At 55.9% G+C, this 22,212-nt stretch overlaps 13 protein-coding genes across 13 annotated transcripts; 7 read left to right on the top strand and 6 right to left on the bottom strand.

The window, feature by feature from the left end:
* Nucleotides 1-427: 427 nt before the first annotated feature.
* PHSY_002454 (hypothetical protein) lies at nucleotides 428-2,338 on the top strand (the record flags this gene model as incomplete). The annotated part of the gene is made up of 2 exons (XM_012333078.1): nucleotides 428-438; nucleotides 706-2,338. The coding sequence occupies 2 exons, from the start codon at nucleotides 428-430 to the stop codon at nucleotides 2,336-2,338; spliced, it is 1,644 nt and encodes a 547-aa protein (XP_012188468.1).
* Nucleotides 2,339-2,515: 177 nt separating this feature from the next.
* Nucleotides 2,516-3,460, bottom strand: PHSY_002453 (hypothetical protein; the record flags this gene model as incomplete). The annotated part of the gene is made up of 1 exon (XM_012333077.1): nucleotides 2,516-3,460. The coding sequence occupies one exon, from the start codon at nucleotides 3,458-3,460 to the stop codon at nucleotides 2,516-2,518; it is 945 nt and encodes a 314-aa protein (XP_012188467.1).
* Nucleotides 3,461-3,695: 235 nt separating this feature from the next.
* Nucleotides 3,696-5,666, top strand: PHSY_002452 (hypothetical protein; the record flags this gene model as incomplete). Its single annotated transcript, XM_012333076.1, has 1 exon — nucleotides 3,696-5,666. One exon carries the CDS (start codon nucleotides 3,696-3,698, stop codon nucleotides 5,664-5,666), a length of 1,971 nt encoding a protein of 656 aa, XP_012188466.1.
* Nucleotides 5,667-5,801: 135 nt separating this feature from the next.
* PHSY_002451 (hypothetical protein) lies at nucleotides 5,802-6,797 on the bottom strand (the record flags this gene model as incomplete). Its single annotated transcript, XM_012333075.1, has 1 exon — nucleotides 5,802-6,797. The coding sequence occupies one exon, from the start codon at nucleotides 6,795-6,797 to the stop codon at nucleotides 5,802-5,804; it is 996 nt and encodes a 331-aa protein (XP_012188465.1).
* Nucleotides 6,798-6,854: 57 nt separating this feature from the next.
* Nucleotides 6,855-7,520, bottom strand: PHSY_002450 (hypothetical protein; the record flags this gene model as incomplete). Its single annotated transcript, XM_012333074.1, has 1 exon — nucleotides 6,855-7,520. One exon carries the CDS (start codon nucleotides 7,518-7,520, stop codon nucleotides 6,855-6,857), a length of 666 nt encoding a protein of 221 aa, XP_012188464.1.
* Nucleotides 7,521-7,806: 286 nt separating this feature from the next.
* PHSY_002449 (hypothetical protein) lies at nucleotides 7,807-8,787 on the bottom strand (the record flags this gene model as incomplete). The annotated part of the gene is made up of 1 exon (XM_012333073.1): nucleotides 7,807-8,787. One exon carries the CDS (start codon nucleotides 8,785-8,787, stop codon nucleotides 7,807-7,809), a length of 981 nt encoding a protein of 326 aa, XP_012188463.1.
* A 343-nt stretch (nucleotides 8,788-9,130) lies between these two features.
* PHSY_002448 (allantoate permease) lies at nucleotides 9,131-10,825 on the bottom strand (the record flags this gene model as incomplete). Its single annotated transcript, XM_012333072.1, has 1 exon — nucleotides 9,131-10,825. One exon carries the CDS (start codon nucleotides 10,823-10,825, stop codon nucleotides 9,131-9,133), a length of 1,695 nt encoding a protein of 564 aa, XP_012188462.1.
* Nucleotides 10,826-11,583: 758 nt separating this feature from the next.
* PHSY_002447 (kinase) lies at nucleotides 11,584-13,171 on the top strand (the record flags this gene model as incomplete). Its single annotated transcript, XM_012333071.1, has 2 exons — nucleotides 11,584-12,765; nucleotides 12,845-13,171. 2 exons carry the CDS (start codon nucleotides 11,584-11,586, stop codon nucleotides 13,169-13,171), a joined length of 1,509 nt encoding a protein of 502 aa, XP_012188461.1.
* A 277-nt stretch (nucleotides 13,172-13,448) lies between these two features.
* PHSY_002446 (hypothetical protein) lies at nucleotides 13,449-14,224 on the top strand (the record flags this gene model as incomplete). The annotated part of the gene is made up of 2 exons (XM_012333070.1): nucleotides 13,449-13,461; nucleotides 13,548-14,224. 2 exons carry the CDS (start codon nucleotides 13,449-13,451, stop codon nucleotides 14,222-14,224), a joined length of 690 nt encoding a protein of 229 aa, XP_012188460.1.
* Nucleotides 14,225-14,477: 253 nt separating this feature from the next.
* PHSY_002445 (hypothetical protein) lies at nucleotides 14,478-15,287 on the top strand (the record flags this gene model as incomplete). The annotated part of the gene is made up of 1 exon (XM_012333069.1): nucleotides 14,478-15,287. One exon carries the CDS (start codon nucleotides 14,478-14,480, stop codon nucleotides 15,285-15,287), a length of 810 nt encoding a protein of 269 aa, XP_012188459.1.
* Nucleotides 15,288-15,517: 230 nt separating this feature from the next.
* PHSY_002444 (hypothetical protein) lies at nucleotides 15,518-16,155 on the bottom strand (the record flags this gene model as incomplete). Its single annotated transcript, XM_012333068.1, has 2 exons — nucleotides 15,518-15,847; nucleotides 15,961-16,155. The coding sequence occupies 2 exons, from the start codon at nucleotides 16,153-16,155 to the stop codon at nucleotides 15,518-15,520; spliced, it is 525 nt and encodes a 174-aa protein (XP_012188458.1).
* A 2,037-nt stretch (nucleotides 16,156-18,192) lies between these two features.
* Nucleotides 18,193-20,167, top strand: PHSY_002443 (likely protein kinase; the record flags this gene model as incomplete). The annotated part of the gene is made up of 2 exons (XM_012333067.1): nucleotides 18,193-18,270; nucleotides 18,371-20,167. The coding sequence occupies 2 exons, from the start codon at nucleotides 18,193-18,195 to the stop codon at nucleotides 20,165-20,167; spliced, it is 1,875 nt and encodes a 624-aa protein (XP_012188457.1).
* Nucleotides 20,168-20,846: 679 nt separating this feature from the next.
* Nucleotides 20,847-22,073, top strand: PHSY_002442 (hypothetical protein; the record flags this gene model as incomplete). Its single annotated transcript, XM_012333066.1, has 1 exon — nucleotides 20,847-22,073. The coding sequence occupies one exon, from the start codon at nucleotides 20,847-20,849 to the stop codon at nucleotides 22,071-22,073; it is 1,227 nt and encodes a 408-aa protein (XP_012188456.1).
* Between the last annotated feature and the right edge of the window lie 139 nt (nucleotides 22,074-22,212).

The raw sequence follows: 22,212 nt of genomic DNA, 5'->3' as shown, positions 1-22,212 counted from the left end.
GAAAGCAGGAAAGCGGACCGGAGATTGAACTTGCAAGTGAGGAGGGGGAGGGGTCCCGTCGGATGGGTTCTTGTATGCTTAAGCGAGGACGAGCACGGGAAAAGATCATTGTGGCGCGGGTCTTCGACGGATGGCAGCAACATCCTGGCCCCGGCAGCACAGAGGAAGGATGGGCAAGGGAAAAATGAGGCAGAACGTGAGCGATGCCTCAGAAGAACAGCAGCCGAACGTGTGAATAAAAAAAAAAGAGGAAAAGAACAACGCAGCACAGCACTCCCTCGCTTTAGAGGACGGTACAAAAAAAACAACCCTGTTCGGTCGCTTAACCTTGTCTTGCGGTTAGCGAGCGGAAGGGCGGTTATGGTTTCATTCGCCGCTGTAGAGGCGTTGGTTTTTCTAGATCCCGCTGCAGGTTCGGTTGGAACGGATGTCTCGCAGGTGATTGGCGAATGGGCGGATACGGGTGCTTTTTCGGAGTGGTACGATATTGTTGGTACGGGAGGAGGAAGTCCGATGGATTGGGGGACGCACTGAGACGGCTCGCCACCGTCCAACTGGTTCTCAGTTGTTCTCTTGTCGGTCCCGTTGTCCGTGTTCTTGGTTCAAGATCTTCGACCGTTAGTGTTGAGGATATATACCTGTGACGCATTGCCGGTTGTATTGGCCCTACTTGTTTCCGAATCCCATCCTTCTCTCCTCTCATAGATCGGACCCCTTGGTCTCCTGCTCCATCCTTACCGGCGTGGTTCGCGAGCCCAATCCTGCTCCCACCATGCGTTGCTGCACCACCTGGATTTCGATCATCATGCTCACTGTGACCCTCGCTTCCGGCTTCGGCACCGCTACTGCCGCCCCGCTCTCCTCCGGCGCTGCTGCCTGCTCCACGCTCTCCACAAACTCCTCGATCACCGTCCTCACCCCAACCTCCGATCCCTCCTCCTACTCTTCCGCCAAAACATCCGGCTTCAACCCGCTCAACAACAAGCTCTCTCCATCATGCATCGTTCGACCAAGCACCACCGCCGACGTCTCCACCATCATGAAGGCGATCTTCACCAGCAACTCGCCGTACGCGGTTCGATCTGGTGGACACACCGGTATGGCCGGCTGGGATAGCGTAGAGGGAGGAGTACTGATCGATTTCTCCAAGATGACAGGGTTTGCGTTCGATGCGGGGGCGAGTACGGTGAGTGTGGAACCCGGGTTGAGGTGGGGAGAGGTGTACAATCTTTCGGCCGTGCATGGCGTGGCACCGATGGGCGGGAGGGTGTCGCACGTGGGGACGGGGCTGATCTTGGGTGGTGGATTGAGTCTGCTCTCGCCACTCTACGGCTATGCGTGCGATGGGTTGGTCGAGGCTGAAATCGTCTCCCCGGAAGGAAATGTTCTGACGGTCAACAAGGATACCAACCCTACCCTCCTCAGAGCCATCAAGGGCGGAGGGGGAAGGTTCGGCATCGTCACCAAGTACACACTTCGAGCCTTCCCAACCGGCACCAACGACGAAAAAAACTGGTACGGCGGAAGCATCACCTCCCTCGACCCTCCCGGGATGGATGCCATGGTCTCGCTCACCGAGAAATTCGTCGCCACACCGGACGACCCCAAAGCCACCCTCCTTAGCAACGTTGGGTTGCTCAAGATTCAAGGGGTGCCCACGTGGCTCGGTTCGACCTTCCTGTTCTACAAGGGAACCAAGGAAGAGTTCGACTCTGTTTTCCGCGACTTCCTCGCGATTCCTGCGGCGATCGTCGACGTGAAACCGTTGAGCTACCTGGAAGCGGCTGCGACGACGCCGTTGGGATGGACGTCTACGCAAGCGTACAAGTGGATGGGTGGTTCGCTGTATCCCAACGCATCGCTGACCGCTCGACCTCTTCCCTCCGTCGTCCCGGCGATCCCGATCGTCAACGCCGACGCCCCTTCGACCTACCTCGCGCTCTGGAACAACCTCAAACCGTTCCTCGCCAAACACGCCGATGTAATCGGTTCCGCCTTCTTCTCCATCACCCCCGTCCGAACCAACCAGATCGAACAGGGCTACCTCGCCGGTTCCAACGCCATCTCCCCCCCGCGTGGAAGGAGCTACATGCACTGGCTCTTCTCGACGATCCTCGAGGAAAACACGGATAGCTTCCCCGAGGATCTGGAGAAGGACAGGTTGAAGTTGATCAGCGACAATCCGAGCGATAAGGGATTGCCGCTGTTCTTGAACGAGGTGGATGTATCGCAGGATGCATTCAAGACGTATGGGTGGTATGAGGAGCTGAAGCAGGAGTACAAGAGGTTCGATCCGAGTGGATTTAGTGTGAAGCATCAGCAAGGACCGAAGTTTTGAGCGATGGCAAGGGCGCGACTCGCTGGTGCTGTTATCTTGGTTTGCAATGGAATGGAATGGGTTGCTTGCAATGAGTCTATGATGTTTGCCCTTTGTGTGCGGTGCTGGCGTGTGGTAAAGTGAAAGAGATGCAATCCGTTGAGTGGTCATGGCGATGAGGGTTTATGCCACGGATTTTCATATGCCTGCTGTCGAGATCGCGGATCGAACGAGTGCCAGAAAGGCTTCTTCGGAACCTCGATCTGATTCCGTCGCCCGTGCTGAACGATGCAAAGTGTAAGCGCCGCGGATGATGTCCTTGATCGCCGCTTCCTGTGCTGTCGTCGGTACCTGAGATCCACCTGCTACGTGCAGATCCAACATTGAATTCGGCACATCACCTTCTCTTGCAGCTTCGTCGACATCGCGCCCCTGGTCCCCTTCATCGGAAAACCCACCCCAAAAGTCGTTAGCATCGTTGATGTACTCTGCTCCACCTTCCTCTTCCTCCTGCGGCTTACGAGACTGTCGATGCATCCGATTGCAGCCTTCTGTACGACGATGCAGCTGGACCACCAAGTTCCGATGCTCTGCACCGTCCAATGCGAACAAATTCGCCAACTTCCACTCGCCATCGTCCCCCTCCGTCAGCATCATCCACAATACCGGCTCTTCGGGCGCTCCCCTCACTCCTGGAACTTGGAGCCAAATCGCGTCCTGCGGCTTATTGTGCCACGTTTCGGAGCACCACACATCGTACTCGCTCAAGTTGATCGGATCCACGTCTGCATTCGCGGCGTCGTGTCGTGCCTTTGATCGCAAAGCGAAGAAGTACCGTGCCGTCGCAGCCACGTCGAGGCATTGGATGGAAAACTCGAAAGGAGGACGCGACAGTCTGGATACGAAGTTTTGCTGTGATGCAGTGACTTCACCATCGGAGGACGGGTCGAGCGAGTGAGAGAATTCGATGTCGTATGCGTGGGGCGTTGTGGAGGGTAGACCCAACATACGTTGCCGCATGAGTAGATCCGATGACAGTTGGGACGGTGTCAGGGCGGAAGGTTCTAGCAGGAGCAACGTAGTCAGAAGCGGACGGATCGACGGCCCTCCATGGCCCGAACTCAAATGCATGATATCTTCCATCGTCGGGTCTGTCGTGTGATGCGAAGATGATGATGGTCAAACGTCAAGAAGAAGCGTTGCGCTGAAATTGACCGCGCTGATTGACGCTCAATTCGCCGATTCTCAAACATGGACCCTGAAAACCCCGTTTCGCCGTGCATCAACGGAGAAGCTCAGTCATTCTCACACTCTTTCTCTCTCCATTCACACCATCATACACCGACATGACCTCTTCCTCAACCCGCCTATCGTCCACATGACATCTTCTGTCCCGTCCGTGGGGACCTCTCGAATCACTCGCACCCGCAAATCGCCACCCGCCTCACTGCCGGACCACTTTTCACGCAAAGGCTACCTCTCCGTCTCCGATCTCGTCGGTCCCTCCTGGTGCGAGTACAACTATCAATATGGGATCCTGTCCCTTTCGCACCTGCCGCCGTCACTCCGACCGTCTACCATCACGACAGAATCAGGCGCAACACTCGCTGCAGCACCTCAGCTAGTAGCTCAGAAGGAGACGACGTTGAATGCGGGCAAGGCGATCCACACCGTGCTCGAACGAGAAGTCGCCCCCGTTCAGGTGGTAGTGGAGACCGAAAGCCGGGAAGATGCGTGGGCGTTGAGATTGATGAACCTCTGGTGTGATGTTGTAGCATTGACAAGATTGAAGGCTGGAAAGGGAAGCGGGAAGGGGAAGGAGAGCTGTGTGAGGGAGATCCCGGTATATGGGTGGATTCAGGGTGTGATGGTGATGGGTGTGATTGACGAGATCACCAAACGGACAATCGAAGCAGGCTCCTCGAATAGGGAGAAGGGAAAAACATGGTCTAGTCAGGAAGAATGGAAGAAGGAGCAGCTCCGCAAGTCCTCCACTTCCAGCCCGAAGAAATCCAAGCAAGCAAATGGCTCAACGACGAAACCCCTCACTGCCTTCTTTGGCAGCTCCCAACCATCGCAGCCAGACCCGCCACCGCAACCGCAAGAACACGGTTGGGGCTACTTTCTCTCCGACACCAAAACCAGGATCTCCTCTTGGCTGCCAGCGGAAGAAGACCAGTTCAGCGCGCGAATGCAGTGCATGACCTACAAACGCCTCTTCGACGGCCTACTCCTCGGCGCCCTCCTCTCCTCCCCTTCATCCACCCTCGACAGCAAGACACTCTCCTTCGATCCGAACACAACACCGATGGACTGGACAGAAACATTCGCGTCGCTCGACTTGGACCCGGACCAACCACTGTCGGATGTGTTCTTGAGGGATGCTATGCCGGTGTGCGAGAGTTGGGGTGTCGAGCTGGATGGATGGGTGAGGCGGAGGGGGGCGGATGTGTGTACGTTGGATCATGTGAGGTTGTTGCTGGAGGAGGGGTTGAGGATGTTGGTCGAGGATGCCGGGAGAGGAAAGGTTGGGAAGGGGGAGGCTATGGTGATACAGGATCGGTTGGCGCTGACCTACAGACGGCAGGCAAGTCGTGGCAAAAGGGGAAAACGAAAGAAGGGATCGGGAACACGTCGATCAGCGCGCATCGCAGCCGAGTCGACGACGGACACAAGTACAGCAAAGCAGACTACTCTCGACGAGCAGCTGGCGATTGCCAAAGATGACAGCACAGAAGATCGCGCTGTTGAGCTGCCAACGGAGGAAGAGCAGATCTCCGTCGATGACTCTCAACCCCTTCAAAATCATGACAATCCACCCGGTCCAACCACAGACACGGAAAAGAAGTCCCTCGACGCCCTCGACGGCCGCAACGACGCCCAACACGCGATCCAGGAAACCTTCTCCTCCCCTCCGCTATCCCTCACGCCCTCGCGCAACCGTACCCACCGCCCCTCCCCCACCCCTTCCCCACCCGCTTCCCCCACTCCACCTTCTTCACCCAGCATCATCGGCATCGTCTCCTTCGCGCACACCCCTTCCACGCTCGACGCCTACCTCCGTCGCATGATATCCATGTGGAAGGGCGAGCGATCGCTGATCGGCGTGCGCGCGGATCAGACTCGACGATGCTGGACGTGCGAGTGGTTGGATGGGTGTGAATGGAGGAACGAGCAGGCGCAACGTGCGGCTGGAAATCGCAAAGAAAAGAGCGAGCAGGCTGAGGCCAAGGTCAGCGTTGCAGTGGAGAAAGATCCGGAGGATGCGGAGGGGGAGGAGTTCTGGGAGAACGTCGATTACGATTCCATCGAGGTTCGTGATGCTACTGGGAAACTGGTTGATTGGTAGTCACATGTCAGGGATCGCACGCTTGTTCGTTGTATCAATGTATTTTGTCATTCCGAGTCGAGTGTCGAAACGTCGGCTGGTGAGAGTCATCGGTGTGCACCTCGAGGCAGGGATCACCTCTTCGACCGTGCGTGCCTACTTGGACGAGATGACCGGTTTTGCAGGGTCCCAAGGTCCCTTGATCTCCATCTTCCAGCTCTGCGCCCTGACGATCCACCACGGGCAGACTACGCTCACGAACGCGACCACCAGATGTACCCACACCACGACGATCCCCACCCACCCGCTCTCACCCTCTTTCTCGACGATGAATTTGAACAGCATCGCTGTAGCCATCGTCATCGCGTACGCCGAGACGAACGGTATACACTCCCATCTCTTTTTCTCCCATCTCTTTTTCTCTGCACCTCTCTCCGCCGCTGCGGATGAGGGTCTTGTCGAGGGGGCGAATAGCACGGTTGCTAGGGCGAGAAGGGTGAATGTCTCGCTGTCGGTGTTCAGCCTGGACGCCAGAACTACGCTTGCCGACATGGCGGCGTTGAACGAGAGGGTATCGCTCAAGCCACTCGCCTCTTTTTGCGCCTGAGGTTTGACCGAGGAAGAGTAGTCGGCTAGCGTGAGGTGAAGGAAGAAGAGAACAACGCTCAAGGCCCAGATGCTGTCCGAAGTGGTGGATTCGGTGAGCGTTCGAAGCACCGGTGATACAGCGAGCAGCACGACGGCTATGATGATCTTGCTGATCACTTTCTTGCCCCTCCTCTCGTCTCTTTGTTTGGGCTGAGTAGAATCGGTGGAAAAAACGACAGTGTGGACAAGGATGTAGAGCGCCATCGCTGCGCCGCCGAGGAGCAACACGAGTTCGGCATCTACGGTCCCCAAATGCAGGTGGACGAACCAGAGCGTGAACAGGATCACGTGCAGGAATCGTGTTGAGATGCGTAGCGAGGCGAGCATGAGCTGCGTGAGCGAGGGCAGGATGACCTGGGAGTTGGTTCGGAGGTCGGATAGGAAGGTAGGAGGCACAAAGTTGTCGGCAAACGGCTGTTTGCGCCACAGCACCTTTTCAAATTGCACCTCTTTGCCGGCGGAGGCTGTGGTCCCAGCTTCAACAGGTCGAGCTGAATGCGTCATCTTCGTAGAGGACCACTTTCGATGTGTAGGGAACAGAGAGCAACTCGTTTCTGTTGCTCAGCGTCCACCTCCAGATATCCCGAGCTTACCACCACGTTTGCGTGCGAATACCACTTTATCCTGATCCTTGCCTGCCTTTGCGTTCTTCTTGGCCTTCTTGTTCGGCGATGATGAATCGCCCTCTCGCTTTTTCTCGTCCTTCTTGCCCTTGATCGAGCCTGGTTTCACAAATCCTTTCGGATTTTCTAGCTCCTCGTCGCTGTCTTCAGATTCCTCAAAGTCCGGTTCCTGGCCGTGCTCCTCTTTGGTGCCTCTTGCACGCTTCTTCGAATCCTGTTTGCCTTCCCGTTCCTCGTCTTCGTCCTTCTGTTTCCCCAGCTTTCCGAACGTCTGTCTTGCACTTTGATTCTTCCCTTCACCACTCGTAGGCTGTTTTTCCCTCTCGATCAACCAAGCGTCAAATCCAGCCTCTTGCGAGATGCTCACACCCTTGGCTTCCGCCTTTTGCGATTGTCCCCTTGCCTTCGCTCTCAACTTCGCTATCGCAGCTGGACTCAACGACCACTGCTCTTCCTCTGCTCCGAAAGACGGCGATCCAGGGATGAGCGTCGACGATGATGGGCCGGGTGTGGATAGTGGTGACGCGGGTGATGCTGGTTGTGAAGATTTGACGGGTGTATTGGCGGCAGATGAGGGCGATGATGACGGCGAGGCGCGTTGCATGAACTTGAGCGCACTGACGCGCCCACTGAGCGATGTCACTGTGGCCGATCGACCTGGTGGTGCCGACATGGAGCAGTGAGGTGTTGTTCAGAGAGAATGCCGGAGGGCTAAGGTGGGCGTGATGATGGTGTGAAAAGGAGATGAAGCAGCAGAGACGGCCAAGAATTGTGGAGAGAAACTTTTTTCTGGCCTATGAGAATGGCCGATGCAGAAAGAAGGACAATTTTGAAGATATTGCCAAACAAAAAAAAGGGCTTGAAATTGCGGATATGATATGCTAAGCCCTCTACAGACCCTCATCGCTATCACCAACGAAATCTTGGTTTTCACCCGGATCAGCTCTGCGAACTCTCGTCGGATTCACCAGCGACAGTGTCCTCTGTGACGGCGGTACATCCTGCAGATCATCCGAGCTCGGACCAGTGATGCCTCCCGAGCCGCTGCTACTCGGCAATCCCGATCTGATGCTCGTACTCGACGATGGCGAAGAAGGTGTCTCCAGAAGCATGCTCTGCGATCTCTGAGAAGCTCTTTGCAGCATCGGATCGAGACCAACCACAGGTCTTCTACCGCCACCGCGTGCGTTGGCTGCAGAGGGAGCAGCGAGTAGCGAACGGTATTTGTGCCGCTCCTCTCGCAATGCTTGTTGCGCCGCCTCGTATTTGCGTTGTAGTTGGTGGAATTCCGGTGAGGGCCTGCTGTCGACTTTGCGGCTTGAGGCTGAATGAACTGCATTGCTCGAGGCAATGTCTGTCTTGGCGAGCAGTATGATGTTGGTACTGCGGTCCAGAGCTGACTTGTCGGTCAGGCGTCTCAACTTGAGTGTGACTGGGTCCTGTTCAACGTCGATATACAGTACAACCGATGTCCATGTTTTGCTATCTAGCGATGCAGACTTCTTGACACCGACCATTATGCTTTGCCGACTGAACGCGCTGTTGACCTTGTCTGCAAAGAGCTGGCATTCGACGTGCGTTAGCTCTTCATAATCGCCGCCGGTCCCCTTGACATCCGCCCGAATCATTGTGCAGAGTGCTGAACCCTGAATCTCGACGCTCCACCATGCATCCTTACAGCCGACAGTTACAATGAGGATGCCATGCAGTGTATCACTCTTGTGCTTCTCTGAAGATGATGCGTTCGATCCATTCCTTTCGGCCTTGCCATCGACGGTGTACTCGAGCGCCACGACGTACTTTCGGAGCGTCGACTGTTGTGTATCGATGACGGTGTGGAGGCCGTCAAGCTCGCGAAGCACGCCATCCATCTTGCATCCTGTCCTACGTCGAGTGTCGACCAGATGCGAAAGTTGTCGGGGCGGCACTTGTTTTGAAGCTATGAGTGTGAGAAAGCAGGAAGAGGAGGGTTGAGAACCCGCAAAATGAATGTATTGGACCCTGCATATCGCGAGCGGCACCGTCAGATCCGATTTCCGAGCCTCCCCTCCCGAAAAGCTATCATGGTCTTCACCTTCCGATCATTCTCATTCAAAACGCAAGCTCGTTGAAACATTCGCACAGCAATCACACAGTCAAAGATCTGGAATACGGAATCCATAGTTGACGATCTTGACGATCTCTTTGATCTTCCCTGCACATAGACCCCTAATCTCAGTAAGCGTATTCAAAGTACGGATTCTGACCATCGGTCCAATCCTCCAAGATCGCTCTCTTCTTGACCTCGTCCACCTCTTCCTTAGTCTTGGCCTCTCTCTCCCTAGCTGCCCTCCTCGTTCTATTTTGCCACCACAGTCCCGCGTCCAACACCAAAGTCAGCACGACCGTGATGGCCATACACGTGATGATGGCAACAAACGTCCGCCTGTAGTGAATCGGAGCTTCCGAAGCCAACGTGAGGTATGGAGCGATGATATTGCCCACATTGTACCCGGCAAATACGAACGCCGATGTGATCGACTGCTTCGTAGAACCTGCGATGTTGGCCGTACTCAGCGAAAGCATCAGCACGAAGGGAGCGCCAAAGATGGGTAGCAGGTAGTAACCCGCCAGTGGGATCGCGCGGTTCGACCAGTCGCCCTTCCAGATCATCGCTGCGCCTGCAATCACGGGCAAGCATGTGAGGATGAGCAGCACGGATCGCGAGTTGCGCACTTTGAGCACGACGACGGTGGAAATGTAGATCGAGACCGCAGTGGTCGCTCCACCGGGTGTTTGGAGGATGATGGAGCGGAGCGAGGTGTAGCCGAAGGATCTGATGATGTAGGCACCAAAGGCGGTGACGCCTCCGTTGCAGATGTAGATGCTGGTGGCTTGCAGGAAGAAGATGTAGAGCTTGTAGTCGAGGAGTGCCTCCTTGATCTGGGCTACGTTCCACCGCTCGCGAATGCCAGAGGTGGCGGCGGACACGTTGAGCGATGCAAGCTTGTCTTTGAGACCGGCGGTGGGAAGGGCCGTAGGAGGAATGTCCTCTGAGGTTTGAGTCTTGGGTGGCGTGGCGGCATGCTCGTCAAGGGACGCCTCCTTGTGATCGGCGCTCGAGCTCGCGCGGAGGGTAGAAACGTCGTCCTCGTTCAATTCGCCCGTGACGTTGGATCGCAATCGGCCCGCTGCAACACTCTTCTCTTCTGGCGAGAAGCGATTGTACCCGGGAATCCTGACCAGAGCATCTCCCGTCGGCGCCGAAGGCAACAGCAACAGCATCACCACCCCAAACACGATGGTAAGCGAACCAGCAAACAGGAACATGTACTTCCACGCAGCCAGCTTTGCTCCTGCTCTACTCCCCGCTTTTCCCAATCCATAGTTGACCAATCCCGAAAAGATGGAGAACAGCCCCGTCGCCGAGTACCAAATGCCCAACCTCAACGGCTGCTCCGACCTCTTGTACCAGGACCTGGTGATGAGCACGAATCCAGGACTGACAGCGCTCTCGATCGCGCCCAAAAAGAATCGTTGCGCGATCAATCCCCGCCAGCTCGCAATCGCCGGAGTGAGGATCACGATGATACCCCAGAGCACGATGGCGCATCCGAGAAAGACATTGACTCGGAAACGCTGTACGAGCAACGCCATGGGAAGCGCCGCAACGAGGTAGCCCCAGTAGAAAGCGGAGGTGGCGGTCGAGTATCGTTCGAGCGACGTCTTTGGTGGAGTGCCTGGGTGAACTACGGAGAGCTCGAGGTCTTTGAGAATTCCGAAGATGGATGCGGACGCGAGGATGGCCTTGTCGTAGAACTGAAGACCGTAGGCGATGGTCATGAGTGGCATGAGGAGCAAGTCGATCTTCCAGAGCAGACGGCGCTCCGATACGGCCGCGACCGACGGAGCTGCTGTCGTAGACACCATCGCGAATGACCACGAGAAGGAAGGATGTTGGACGTCGATCGGAGGAGGCAAGTGATGGACAAGGAAGCGAAGAGGGCCGGGTGAGGACCTTTTGTGCAAATTACGAGTTTTATCTCGCCACGAGGGCGATCTTCAGAGTATAGCGGCAAGAAGGGTCTTCTGATTGATTTTAAAGTGAGCGGAAACAGGCGGGGATGCCGCTAATGGATTTGACAGCCGCATTATCTCCCATAGATCTGCTTTATGCGAAGACGACGGCCATCTGCAAATCAGTGTGCGGCAACCCCGCTGTTCCTGCAGACCGAGTCACAGCGCCCCAAATTTTCATCGCAGCAAGCCTCTGTTTCTTCAACCTGACCGACGATCACAAAGTGTTCTGATGCTTCCTGAAGGAAGATCGGAGCGAGAGGCCAACCACGTTGGATCAGCATGCAACGGACCGGCCTTTACTCCTCTGCCACAAGGCGAATCGATTGCGGCGGCATCGTCGATTTCGACTTGAGAAGAAAGGAGTAGCGAAAGTCAATTTCAAATTGACTTCTACCTCTTTTTTCTCTCTCCACTTGTGCACGACGATAGTCTGACACCTCTGCCTAAATGTTCTTCGTGTGGAGGAGAAGCAGCCATTTACGTGCCTGTGCCTCGAGTCAGCCGAGCAAGGGTCGTTCGGTTACCCGACGTTGTTGACCTCGCATTCTATCCGCCGGACGACGTTAGCATCTGCACCACTGCAACCAGCAACGGGCCTGTAAGGCGTCATGGTCGTGTCAATACCGCTTAGTCTCCCTAGGAGGGTTCTTGCGGCTGCGAACGAGCTCCGCGTCGGTGTCCACGACAAGGCGCTTCTGTCGATCAGACCAGGTGTTCCGAACCTGTCACAAACTCGACCGTTGCAGACCCGGTCACCGATAGCATCCCGCCGACTTCCTCATCAGGCCACAAGCACATCGACCCTTCGACACGCCAGGACATTCGCAACGGGCCTCACCGCTCGAGCTGCAGAGAAGCGACCTGAGAACTCTCTTCGGCCTACGCTCTCCGACCTACCCGACAAAGTCGATGTCTCCGTCGGTCCAGCTGGACGACTCTCCAAAGTGATCCCCGCTCGCAGTGGGTCCAAGATCACGACCCGCGTCGGCAGCAGCTATGCCGGCACCCACACTTTTTCATGGATGTCACCACCCTCCAACGTGCTCATTGTCAAGAAAGCTCGCGATCATCGCGCTACCAAAGCAATGTCTCGCATCATCAAACACATCCGCTCCGCTTACCCAACCCTCAACATCATCCTCGAACGTCAAGTCATCGATTCCAACGATGGCGATCTCGCAACTTCTCACCCGGAGCTCATCTCTGCTGATCCGGACGACAAGAGTCTGTTGGCGCAAAAGACGGATTTCGTCATCACCCTGGGCGGAGATGGCTCTATCCTCCACGTTTCCAGTCTGTTCGATAGGGATGCTGTACCACCCGTGTTGAGCTTCTCCATGGGTACACTTGGCTTCCTGTTGCCGTACGACATCAGTGGGTACAAGCAGGCGGTGGAGGATATGGTTCAGGGCAACGTCAGCTTGCTGCTGAGGATGAGGTTGAGGCAGACGAGTCACCGCGAGGATGGCGAGACCTTCTGTCAGGTTCAAGATCAGAGGCAGGAGGGCGGATGTTACGATGTGCATCTCATGAACGAGGTGACGCTTCATCGAGGCAGAGAACCGCACATGACAAAGATCGACGCGTACGTCGACGGTCAGCATCTGACGCAGGCGATCTCGGATGGGTTGATCATAGCTACTCCCACGGGATCGACGGCATATTCGCTCTCGGCTGGTGGGCCCATTGTGCATCCGAGCGTGCAGAGTCTGGTGCTAACACCCATCTGTCCGCGTTCACTGAGCTTCCGTACGGTGCTGCTGCCGAGCGACTCGGTGATCCAGCTCAAGGTAGGTCCTGCTCCGCCGCCCCTTTCCTCACGATGACGATCATTCACTGACCTTCTTCTCTCACGCCGTGCTGTCGTAGATCTCGGACGACTCTCGCTCACCAGCAGAACTCACCGTCGACGGTCGAGTATCCAAACTGCTCCAGCCAGGCGAATACCTCCAAGTGTCAATGAGCCCTTTCCCCATCCCCTGCGTCAGTCGCAAATGGTCCGACCCACGACCTCCACCTCCTTCCCTCACCAGCTCGTCTTCCAGCAGTGAAGTTGTGGGTCCAGGTGAAAAGTACTCGGATCGAGGCGAAGACGATTGGGTACGAGACATCAACACTTTGCTCAAGTTCAATGCCAGTTTCGGTGGTAGAGGTACGCTCAGCGGCAATGGTGGGTTTGAAGAGGACGAAGATTAGAGCGGAGTAGAAGCACGATTAATGTAACAAGACGAGGATGCTCTTGATCCAGTCAGCGTGTAATGTGGAAATGATGCATGAGGAGCGAAGCAAGAGTGTTGGTTGGGGCCGAAAAGCGCCGAGCGTGGGCGAAAAGTGGAGCCCGAAAACTCGGAAGCAGGAAGATGCCAAAAATTAAGGTCCGTGTTCCTTCGTGCACCATCTTGATGGTCCTTCTGCTCAACCATCATCTCTCATACCCTACACAGCTTCGTCGTTATCAGCGTACTTAACGGAGATGCCAGCGAAAGGTACGCTACTTCTTGCGACGCTGTTGTTAGAGCTGACGATCACTGACACGCTACCACTTCTGCTGCATCCCTTTCCCTGCCCTCAGGAGGCGGAAACGCCAAGAAGGAATCCGGTCGAGCCAAAAAGGCGGCCAACGAGGACAAGAAGGCGGCTGCTGCCGCTGCATCTGCCGAAGCCGCCGAAGCAGCGCGCTGGGAAGATCCCGTCGGTGGACGTGGCAAGACAGCCGCTGAGAAGAAAGCCGAGAAAGCAGCCGAAGCCGCCCGCAAAGCCGAAGAGAAACGTCAGCTGGAAGCCGAAGACGATGCCGCCACCCCCACTGCTCCCGTTAAATCCGCCAACAAGGGCAAGGGAGCGCCCAAGAAGTCGGCGCTCAAATCAGGCGGTGCCACCGGTCTCGATTCCACCCCGTCCTTCTCCGCCTCGAACCTCGATGACGCCCTCGACGCCATGTCGCTCGTCAACGAGCGCTCCGACAGCGCCAGCAAGGGCTCCGCCGCAGCCGGCATCGAACGTCATCCCGAGCGAAGATTCAAAGCCGCCTTCGAGGCGTACAAGGAGAGGGAGCTGCCGAGGATCAAGGAGGATCACAAAGGGTTGCGTCTGCAGCAGTACCACGATCTGCTGTACAAGCAGTTCCAGAAGCACCCGGACAATCCTTTCAACCAGATGAGCGTAGCGTACGACGCGACTAAGGAGGAAAAGATGGCGGCGTTGGAGAGCAAAAGGAGTGAGAAGGAGAAGAGGTTGCGCGATGCGTAGGAAAGAGGTTTTATCGATGGGCACAGCCGCCATAAGAGCAAACACATTCAACGGTAAAACATCAAGGGAAACGTTTGTGTGAGTGAGAGAAAAATAGCTTGTGACATCGGTAGGTGTATGTGGAAAATCGTAGCTACAACACCCTGAACAAGTAAGAGCATAGCACGCTGTAAGAGGTGTGTATTGAGGCGGCTCTCTCTGTTGCGAGTCATGGTGGATGATCTGGAAAAGTGGAGGCTTGGAACGGCGAAGAATGAAAAAATGTGGCAGCAGCACAGAACAGTCTCTCTCAGCTTTCCTTCGCGAGACAAGCTTTGAATCACGTCACGGCGGCAAAGAGGCAGTTGAACCGGAAAATACACTCTCTGAACACGGCATACGCACCGGCCAACGCAACACATCTCATACTCTCCTCATCTCCATCGCTTCTTCTCGTCCCACCACCACGGCTTTGTGCTCAACACCCTTTGCTACTCGCTTGTCCATCATGTCGGCTCGATCACTCGCCCGCGCAGTACGACCGCTTCGTCTGCCCCGTGTGGCAGCGACGCTCCCTCACCATCCCATCGCTGCATTCCACCCGATCCCCCTCCGCACATCGACCCCCCAAACCTCCTCCCTTTCCCTCCGCACATTCTCCACCACCCTCTCCCACCTCTCCAAAGACACATCATGGTCTTCCAAAGGCCCGCTGAAGTACACCGAACTCAAACCCGAAACATCCTCCCCCTCCGGCAACATCACCATCATCGACGTCCGCGAACCCAACGAGGTCGCCCAAGGCATCATCCCCTCTGCCGTCAACGTACCCCTCTCCCAATTCCAAAAGGCCTTCTCCGGTGACGGCGGTGACTTCCTCCGTGAATTCGCTTTCCAACGCCCCGCGTACGACGACAAGATCGTCTTCTACTGCAGAAGCGGAAAGAGGAGCCAACAGGCCTTGGAGTTCGCCAACAAGAACGGCTGGTGGAACACGAGGAACTACGAGGGAAGCTGGTTGGATTGGGTTCAGCAGGAGGAGGCCAGAGGACAGCAGAGCAAGATCAAGGAGGACGACGATTGAGGAACGTGTGGATGTTGTTGCGGTGGATGAGGCGTGATTTCACGGACGAAGGCTTTTGTCATGCCATCGTATCTCTTCAGCCTTCGTGTCTGCTGCTGTCCGCAATACTCAAAAGATGTTTTCACCTCCCTTCCAACAACTCTGAATGTTGCAAACGCGTACTGGTATTACATCCACTTTTCCCATCTTTACACCATCATGCCTTCCTCCCCTCTCCTCGCTGGCTCTTTTCACGCAGCAGTAGCCATCTCCCTCGCCTGCTGCCTCACTCTCCTCTCGTACGCCGTCAAGTCCTTCTGGAACATGGTGAACGCCTCGCTCTGAGCCGGGTCGCTGGGGTTGGGATCGTTGAGCAGATCCTGAATGCCCAACAAGATCTGCTTGATGGTGATGGCGGGCTTCCAGCCTTTGTCCTCGTCCAAGATGCTGAGACAGACGGTGCCGGAGGGGAAGACGTTGGGGTGAAAGAGCGGTGGTGTGAACTTGCACTTGGGTGGTTTGCTCGGGTATTCTTCTGGGAAGATCATTTTGAGTTTGTAGAGGCCACCTTCCCACATTGTCTGAACGTAGCGAAATGGGAACGAGGTGCGGAAGAGAGATCCAGCGTCAGCGTGTGTCTGCGTCAGCGGGTGAAGCGAGCAAGCAAGATAAAGCACAAGGACTGAGCACTTACATTCGGCTTGCCGGGAATGCCGACTTCCCAGTTCATGAGATCAAGCGATCCATCTGCCGTCTTTGCCGGTCGTGCATAGAAGCCCTGTGCAAGTGAGACCGAGAGAGTGGAGGAGAGGGTCAGTAGCTGACGGAAGAGCATAGCTATAGCAATGTTGATCGAGTTGAGCTTACGAATGGATGATCCTTGCGCCATTGCTTGCGCTCTTCGGCTAGACGGTTCCTGCAGATGCCTGACATGTTTGCGAGCCGGATCGAAGCTGATGACTTTGGGTGACTTTGCGGTTGCGAGGCGAAGGAGCCTCTAGTGAGCTTGCTTATAGTGTAGCAAGAAGCAATGTGCGGTTGATGATGATAATGCGGACGATGGATGTTCAACAGGGGGAGGGGGAGCAGCGGTATGCAGTCGAGCGATGATCGTGCAGCCTGTCGCTCTGCGGTGTTAGAGGGTCGATCTGCGGAAACGACTGAGTACAATGCAGCGGATGAGGTGATGATGGTGGAGCAAAGGAAAGGGGAAAGAGACACGATGCGGAGAGGTGAGGACAAAGCTATCGCAAGAGGCTGTTTGTGGAGAGAGCGAGCAAAAGCAACACCTCCGATTCCGCACTCGAAAGCTCAGCCCGATTTAGCCAGACTAACACATCATCCGAGAAGATCTTCACGTGATTATTCTTGGGGCTGTCACTCTGGAAGCGACCTAACACTATGGGATTTTCCCGACAGGCACACTCCAATACAGACGACCCAACTCGCAAATACAAATGAAGCCTGGCACGTTGTTTGCACACAAGGAGCCGTGTGAATACAAACACTCAGCGGCGCGGCATACCGAATCCAGCTCTGTCTGCTCTGCCGGCTACGTAACCACTCTCGACTACTTTGTGTGCATCTGAAAGCTTATTTTTAGGCTGAATAGCTCAACGGAAACAGCGACGGCAGCTCAGCGGTCGTAAACGCGTCAGACGCTTCCCGATGGGCCTACGCCCTTGCTGCCGCCGATGCTTTGTCGCCTCGCCGCTCGCAAGAGACAGGCCAAAAGGTGAGCGAGGACAAGGCAAGCCGAGCACGTTGGGGCTGGTGAGAGAGACCTCGCGCCTACCAGACCGTTGACTGCAGCCATCCCTTCTGGTTGCAAGATTGTCGTCCATCTTGTCCCGCTCTGAGAGGATAAGGGTACGTTCTGATTCCACAAGGAGAGTCAATTTCGAGTGGCTCCCCGCCAGATTGCAGCATCATTCTGCGGCAAGTGTGTAGCAGCAGTCAGAGAGATTGGCAGACCCGTGAGCTCATTTCAAGACAGCTGGCTGGGAGATTGACTGGGCAGGCAATCAGTACTCCACTCTGTGTGCAACCGTCTCTTCCTGCTCTCCTGCCCAATTTTCGGGAAACGCATCATCCACCAAAGACGCGTACAAACCGACTGCGCTCCGCTGCCTTGTTTTTTTGGGGCTTTGTTGTGCATCCTCCAAGTCCGGATTTCGACGCATCGACCCTCCTCGTCGCTCGTCGTCGCTTTCGCCTGTCAATCATCGAGACATCCTTCCTTCTATCTTCATCTTCTCTCATTGCAAACTCTCGCTAGCTGGATCCACTCCGCATTCATCGAGTCCGCACTATCTCGCTCAGCAGTCATAGGCGTCGCGACCTGCTTCAGCCATCTTTGTTGCTCGCCAACCCACGCGTACCTTTTCATCCGATAGCGACTACCTCTTTATCAGCCTAACCAGCACTCTTTCCCACACTCGATAATCTAGGATTGTCTCGACCTTGTGGTAGGATCTTGCGTCTAGATCGACACTCTATCACTGCCCGTCGTCGTCGAACTTGTTCGTCACCGACCCCACCTCCACTTTTCTCCCGCTCAGCCTCTTACCTCTTGTCGCTCGATCCCGCCCTCTCGCTATCACACAAGAAGCAAGTTCTGCGTACAACTCGGTAATCTGCACTCCTCTCTTCCTCCTTGCAACTTGGTCGGTCGTGATTCCCGCGCGCCGCATCTTGTGCGTTCCTCGCACCTCCCATGGCAACGGTCGTCCCTCGCGCAAAGAAGCAGAGGACAATACCCGACGAGCTTATCGGCTTGGCTCCCCTATCACTTCAAGGCATCGATCCGAACGATCACAACAGTATGCTCGCGCATCAACAACATCCCATACCTCCATCACATCAACAACAACCACAGCCATACCCATATACGAACACCCACCACCCACCCGCATCCTCCTCCACCATGTCTGCGGCGAGCGGCAGCAAACCCGCGAGGCCCGCACCTGGCTTTCAAAGGGTCAGCGAAGTCATCGGCGGCAAGGTAAGTTCCCTCGACAATGTTCTCGCATCTGTGCACACCACTCAAAGAGCTTATCGCTAACTCATTTGCTCCCTCCTTCTTCCGCTGATATGTCATGCAGGTACACGAAGTATTTGTGATCGACGACGACACACCGCCACCTTCCAACCCGCTCAGCGTACAGTCCGCACGCGATCCGCACATGGTCAACAACTACGCTCACGTCAACGGCCACGCGGCAGCAGGCGCTCCCTACTCGTCCACTTTGCATGGCTACGCTTCTGGCTCGGCTGCTGATCCGCGTTACGATGCCAACGTGCGCCTCGCCACGGGCAAACGCAAGGCGCAGGATAATGGAGCCAATGCACGCCTCTCGAGTGGCGGGCATCTCAACATGTTGCCGCACGATGCCGATTTGATCGCTCCCGCACCACATACCGGATTGCACGGCATGCCAGGCGATGTTCCGGTCCAGAAGCGGCGCAAGAGGAGTCATCCGGTCAAGCCGGAGGATGGGCTTGCGACAGGCGGCGTGTACGATCCTCACGATGCTGCAACGGCGGCGGCAGCGCATCTGGTCGCATCGGGCGCAGCGGGTTTGGTGCCCGCAAAACGGCATGCTCCGGAAATGGCACAAGCAAGAGTACAACCCAACTACCGAGGAGGCTATCCAGCAGGCGCCGGGGCGCTCGACTACGCGGCACGGTACGATCCAGCGACTGCCAATGCCGCGTTTGCACACGCGCCACCGTCCGGGTACGAGGGAACCGCGAGCACACGCGACTCGTACGCCAGCTCTGCATCCTACGTTGCCGCAGCTGCAGCCAACACCGGCCCCGTCGACGACGACCAGGGACACTTTATCGTCAACCAAGGCGACTACGTCACGAGTCGGTACAAGATCCTGCGCTTGCTGGGGCAAGGCACGTTTGGCAAAGTGGTCGAGTGCTACGACAAGAGGCTGCGCAAGTACGTGGCGATCAAGATCATCCGCGCGGTGCAAAAGTACCGCGATGCGAGTCAGATCGAGATCCGAGTGCTGCGTACGCTTCGCGAAAACGATCCGGGCAACGACAACAAGTGCATCCACCTGCTGGAGACGTTCAACTTCAAGAACCACGTATGCATCGTCTCGGAGCTGCTGGGTAAGAGCGTGTTCGATTTCCTCAAGGAGAACAAGTTTCAGCCATTCCCACCGCTGCACATCTGGCAGTTTTCCAAGCAGCTCATGCAGAGCGTGGCGTTCCTGCATCGGCTGAATCTGGTGCATACGGATCTCAAGCCGGAAAACATTCTACTGGTTAGCAGCGAACATACGGTGCAAGCGACATCTCGGAGGCAGAATGCAAAGCGGAAGCATGTTCTGCACAACACCGAGATTCGACTGATCGACTTTGGATCTGCGACGTTCAACGACGAGTTTCACTCGTCGGTCGTTTCGACGCGCCACTACCGAGCACCGGAGATCATCCTGTCGATGGGCTGGTCGTTCCCGTGCGACGTGTGGTCCATCGGCTGCATCCTCGTTGAATTCTTCACCGGCGACGCCCTCTTTCAAACGCACGACAACCTCGAACACCTCGCCATGATGGAAGCAGTGCTCGGCAAGATGCCCGACGACTACAGGAGGAAAGCGGAAACGTACAAGCCCGAGTACTTTAAACACGGAGCACTGAAGTATCCGGTGGCGGAGACGAGCAAGGACAGTAGGAAGTACGTGAGGCAGATGAAGAAGCTGCAGGATCTGATCGCGTCGCCGGCGGCGAGTCAGGCGCAGTACTCGAGGCACAACATGCGGTTCTTGGATCTGCTGAGGAAGCTACTGGAGTTCGATGCGGGGAAGCGGATCAAGGTGGCGGATGCGTTGAAGCATCCTTACTTCCAGTTGGATCCAGAGAAGGATTTCCCGCCTGTATGAGTGGGGTACATCGTAGACGAGTGGTAGTTGCTTGGAAGGTGACGCGGGAAGATCAAGGTTGAGGCAGGAACTACGCATAGCAGCGCTTAAACCATGTTTGGCCTCTTGAACACAATCCCCATCACTCCGTCAAGGTGAAGGCCTCACGCAATACCACGATGCGCAGTAGCATCACATACATGCCCCCAAACTTTAAACGTCTTTCTTTGCGTGATGAAGTGTCGTGCTGTTCCTGTGAGAGTCGCTCTATCTGCTGTCCCGACAATTGAACTCGAAGCGTGATAAAAGTGGAGAGAAAGGAGAGAGCCGTGCACAAGGCGGGGGGATTGTGCGGAAAAAGTGCTTGCATGCGTGTGTTGCATTCTTGCGGGTAACCTTGCGTTGCTGGGCCTGGCATTTTGCGAGTGCCACGCGTGCAGGCGGCATTGAGAGAGAACAACACTTTTTTTTTTGGATCTTGCTATCCTGGACGTTGACCTCTGACTCTCACACCTCTCTCCAGCCCGACCTTGAAAGACTCTCGCCGCAGCAGCAGCAGCCTCATTGCGGCTGTGTATATCGAATGCGCAGTCGTCATTTCTAGAGGATCCCGCGCTCGACAGCGGTACTATCCGACCCCTTACCCGAAACCTGATCCCAGCCCTCCCGCAAGTTCCGCAATCAACGAGGTCTGGTATCGATGGATCCAGCATTCTCGCTAGCTGACGAGCTAGCTGACCTTCACACGCATCACGACGATCTCAATGCGCACCTCTCATCTGACGAATTGGCGTTTCATCCGCATCACGCGCAGTATGCATCCGGATCGACTTTAAGCGACGAATTCGCGACGTTGGATGGTGGAGCTGCAGAGTTCGGATCATTAGATGCCGAGCTGGAGGGGCTGCATCTCCATGGGCATGGTCAGGATCTTGCCTCTGAGCTAGGTTCTGGTGGCTACCCCGTGGATGATGAGCGAGATGAACATGCTGCAGAGCAGGAAAGTGTAGCAAGTGCGGGGATGTCGAGGCACACATCCGGGCATACAAGTTGGAGTTCAGGCCAAAGCACACCTCCACGTCTCGCACCTTCTCGCTCCATAGGCTCACCAACGCGATCCGTCACCAGCATACCCACTCTCGCCCCATCACAAGACATGACCGCCACCCTACACGCCACACAATCCTTCCTCGAACGACTTTCCAAACTCTCCTCCACAAAAGATTCCACTACACGATCCACCGTCCCAGACACCGCTGAAGAGGAAGACACCGCTCGGCTGGAAAGCGCTGCTGCGCGGTACCTCACGCTCATCTCCCAATCCAGCATGGAGCGGGAAGCCCAGCTTCGAGAGCTTCGAGAGTTGGATCGAAGACTGGAACGTGATCTTCCCACTTTCAGCCAACCGAGTTTCGACCTTTCCGCATCGTCCTCGCTATCGACCTTGCCCGAACTGGAAGATCCCGCCGCGGCGGGAGAGTCGTTCGAATCATCTACAGACAGCTCACCATTGCATCGCAGACATCGTGCCACTTCGTCCATCGGAAGCGATTCCACCATCATTCCGCCCACATCTTCCGGTCATCTCTTGGATACACAACTCTTCGCTCCGCTGTACACCTCCACCTTGGACCTGGTGTCGTCGCTCAACGGGCTGCACGAGCATTCGCAGGTCATGAAGAGCAGCACGGCGGATGCGACGAGAAAGGCAAAGACGGTCAGGGGGTTGATCGCACAGTGGAAGGCGGAGGTGGAGAGCGTAGAGGTGAGCGAGGCGAAGATTCGGACGTATGAGGAAGAGATGATGGGGAACAGGGGGGACGGATGGGTGAGGGAACAGGTCGAGTGGTGTAGGCGGAGAATCGAGGATGTAGAGGGCAGGGCGAGGGTGTTGTTGACGCCGGTTGGCGTAGCTGCGCCTAGCTGATGGGAAACTGTCGGGCAATGGTGGACCTTGGCTTTCGTATAGACTTGCACATCACTGAAACGCAATCCGCAATCATCACATGCATCACACTATCTCACACACGAACATTGCAATCCCCTTCGTGACATCTCTCCGCATT

The sequence above is a fragment of the Pseudozyma hubeiensis genome (genome assembly GCF_000403515.1).
Source record: "Pseudozyma hubeiensis SY62 DNA, scaffold: PHS23, whole genome shotgun sequence".
NCBI lineage: Eukaryota > Fungi > Basidiomycota > Ustilaginomycetes > Ustilaginales > Ustilaginaceae > Pseudozyma > Pseudozyma hubeiensis.
Note: the sequence above shows the minus strand (reverse complement) of the source record. Positions and strands in the feature narration are given on the sequence as shown.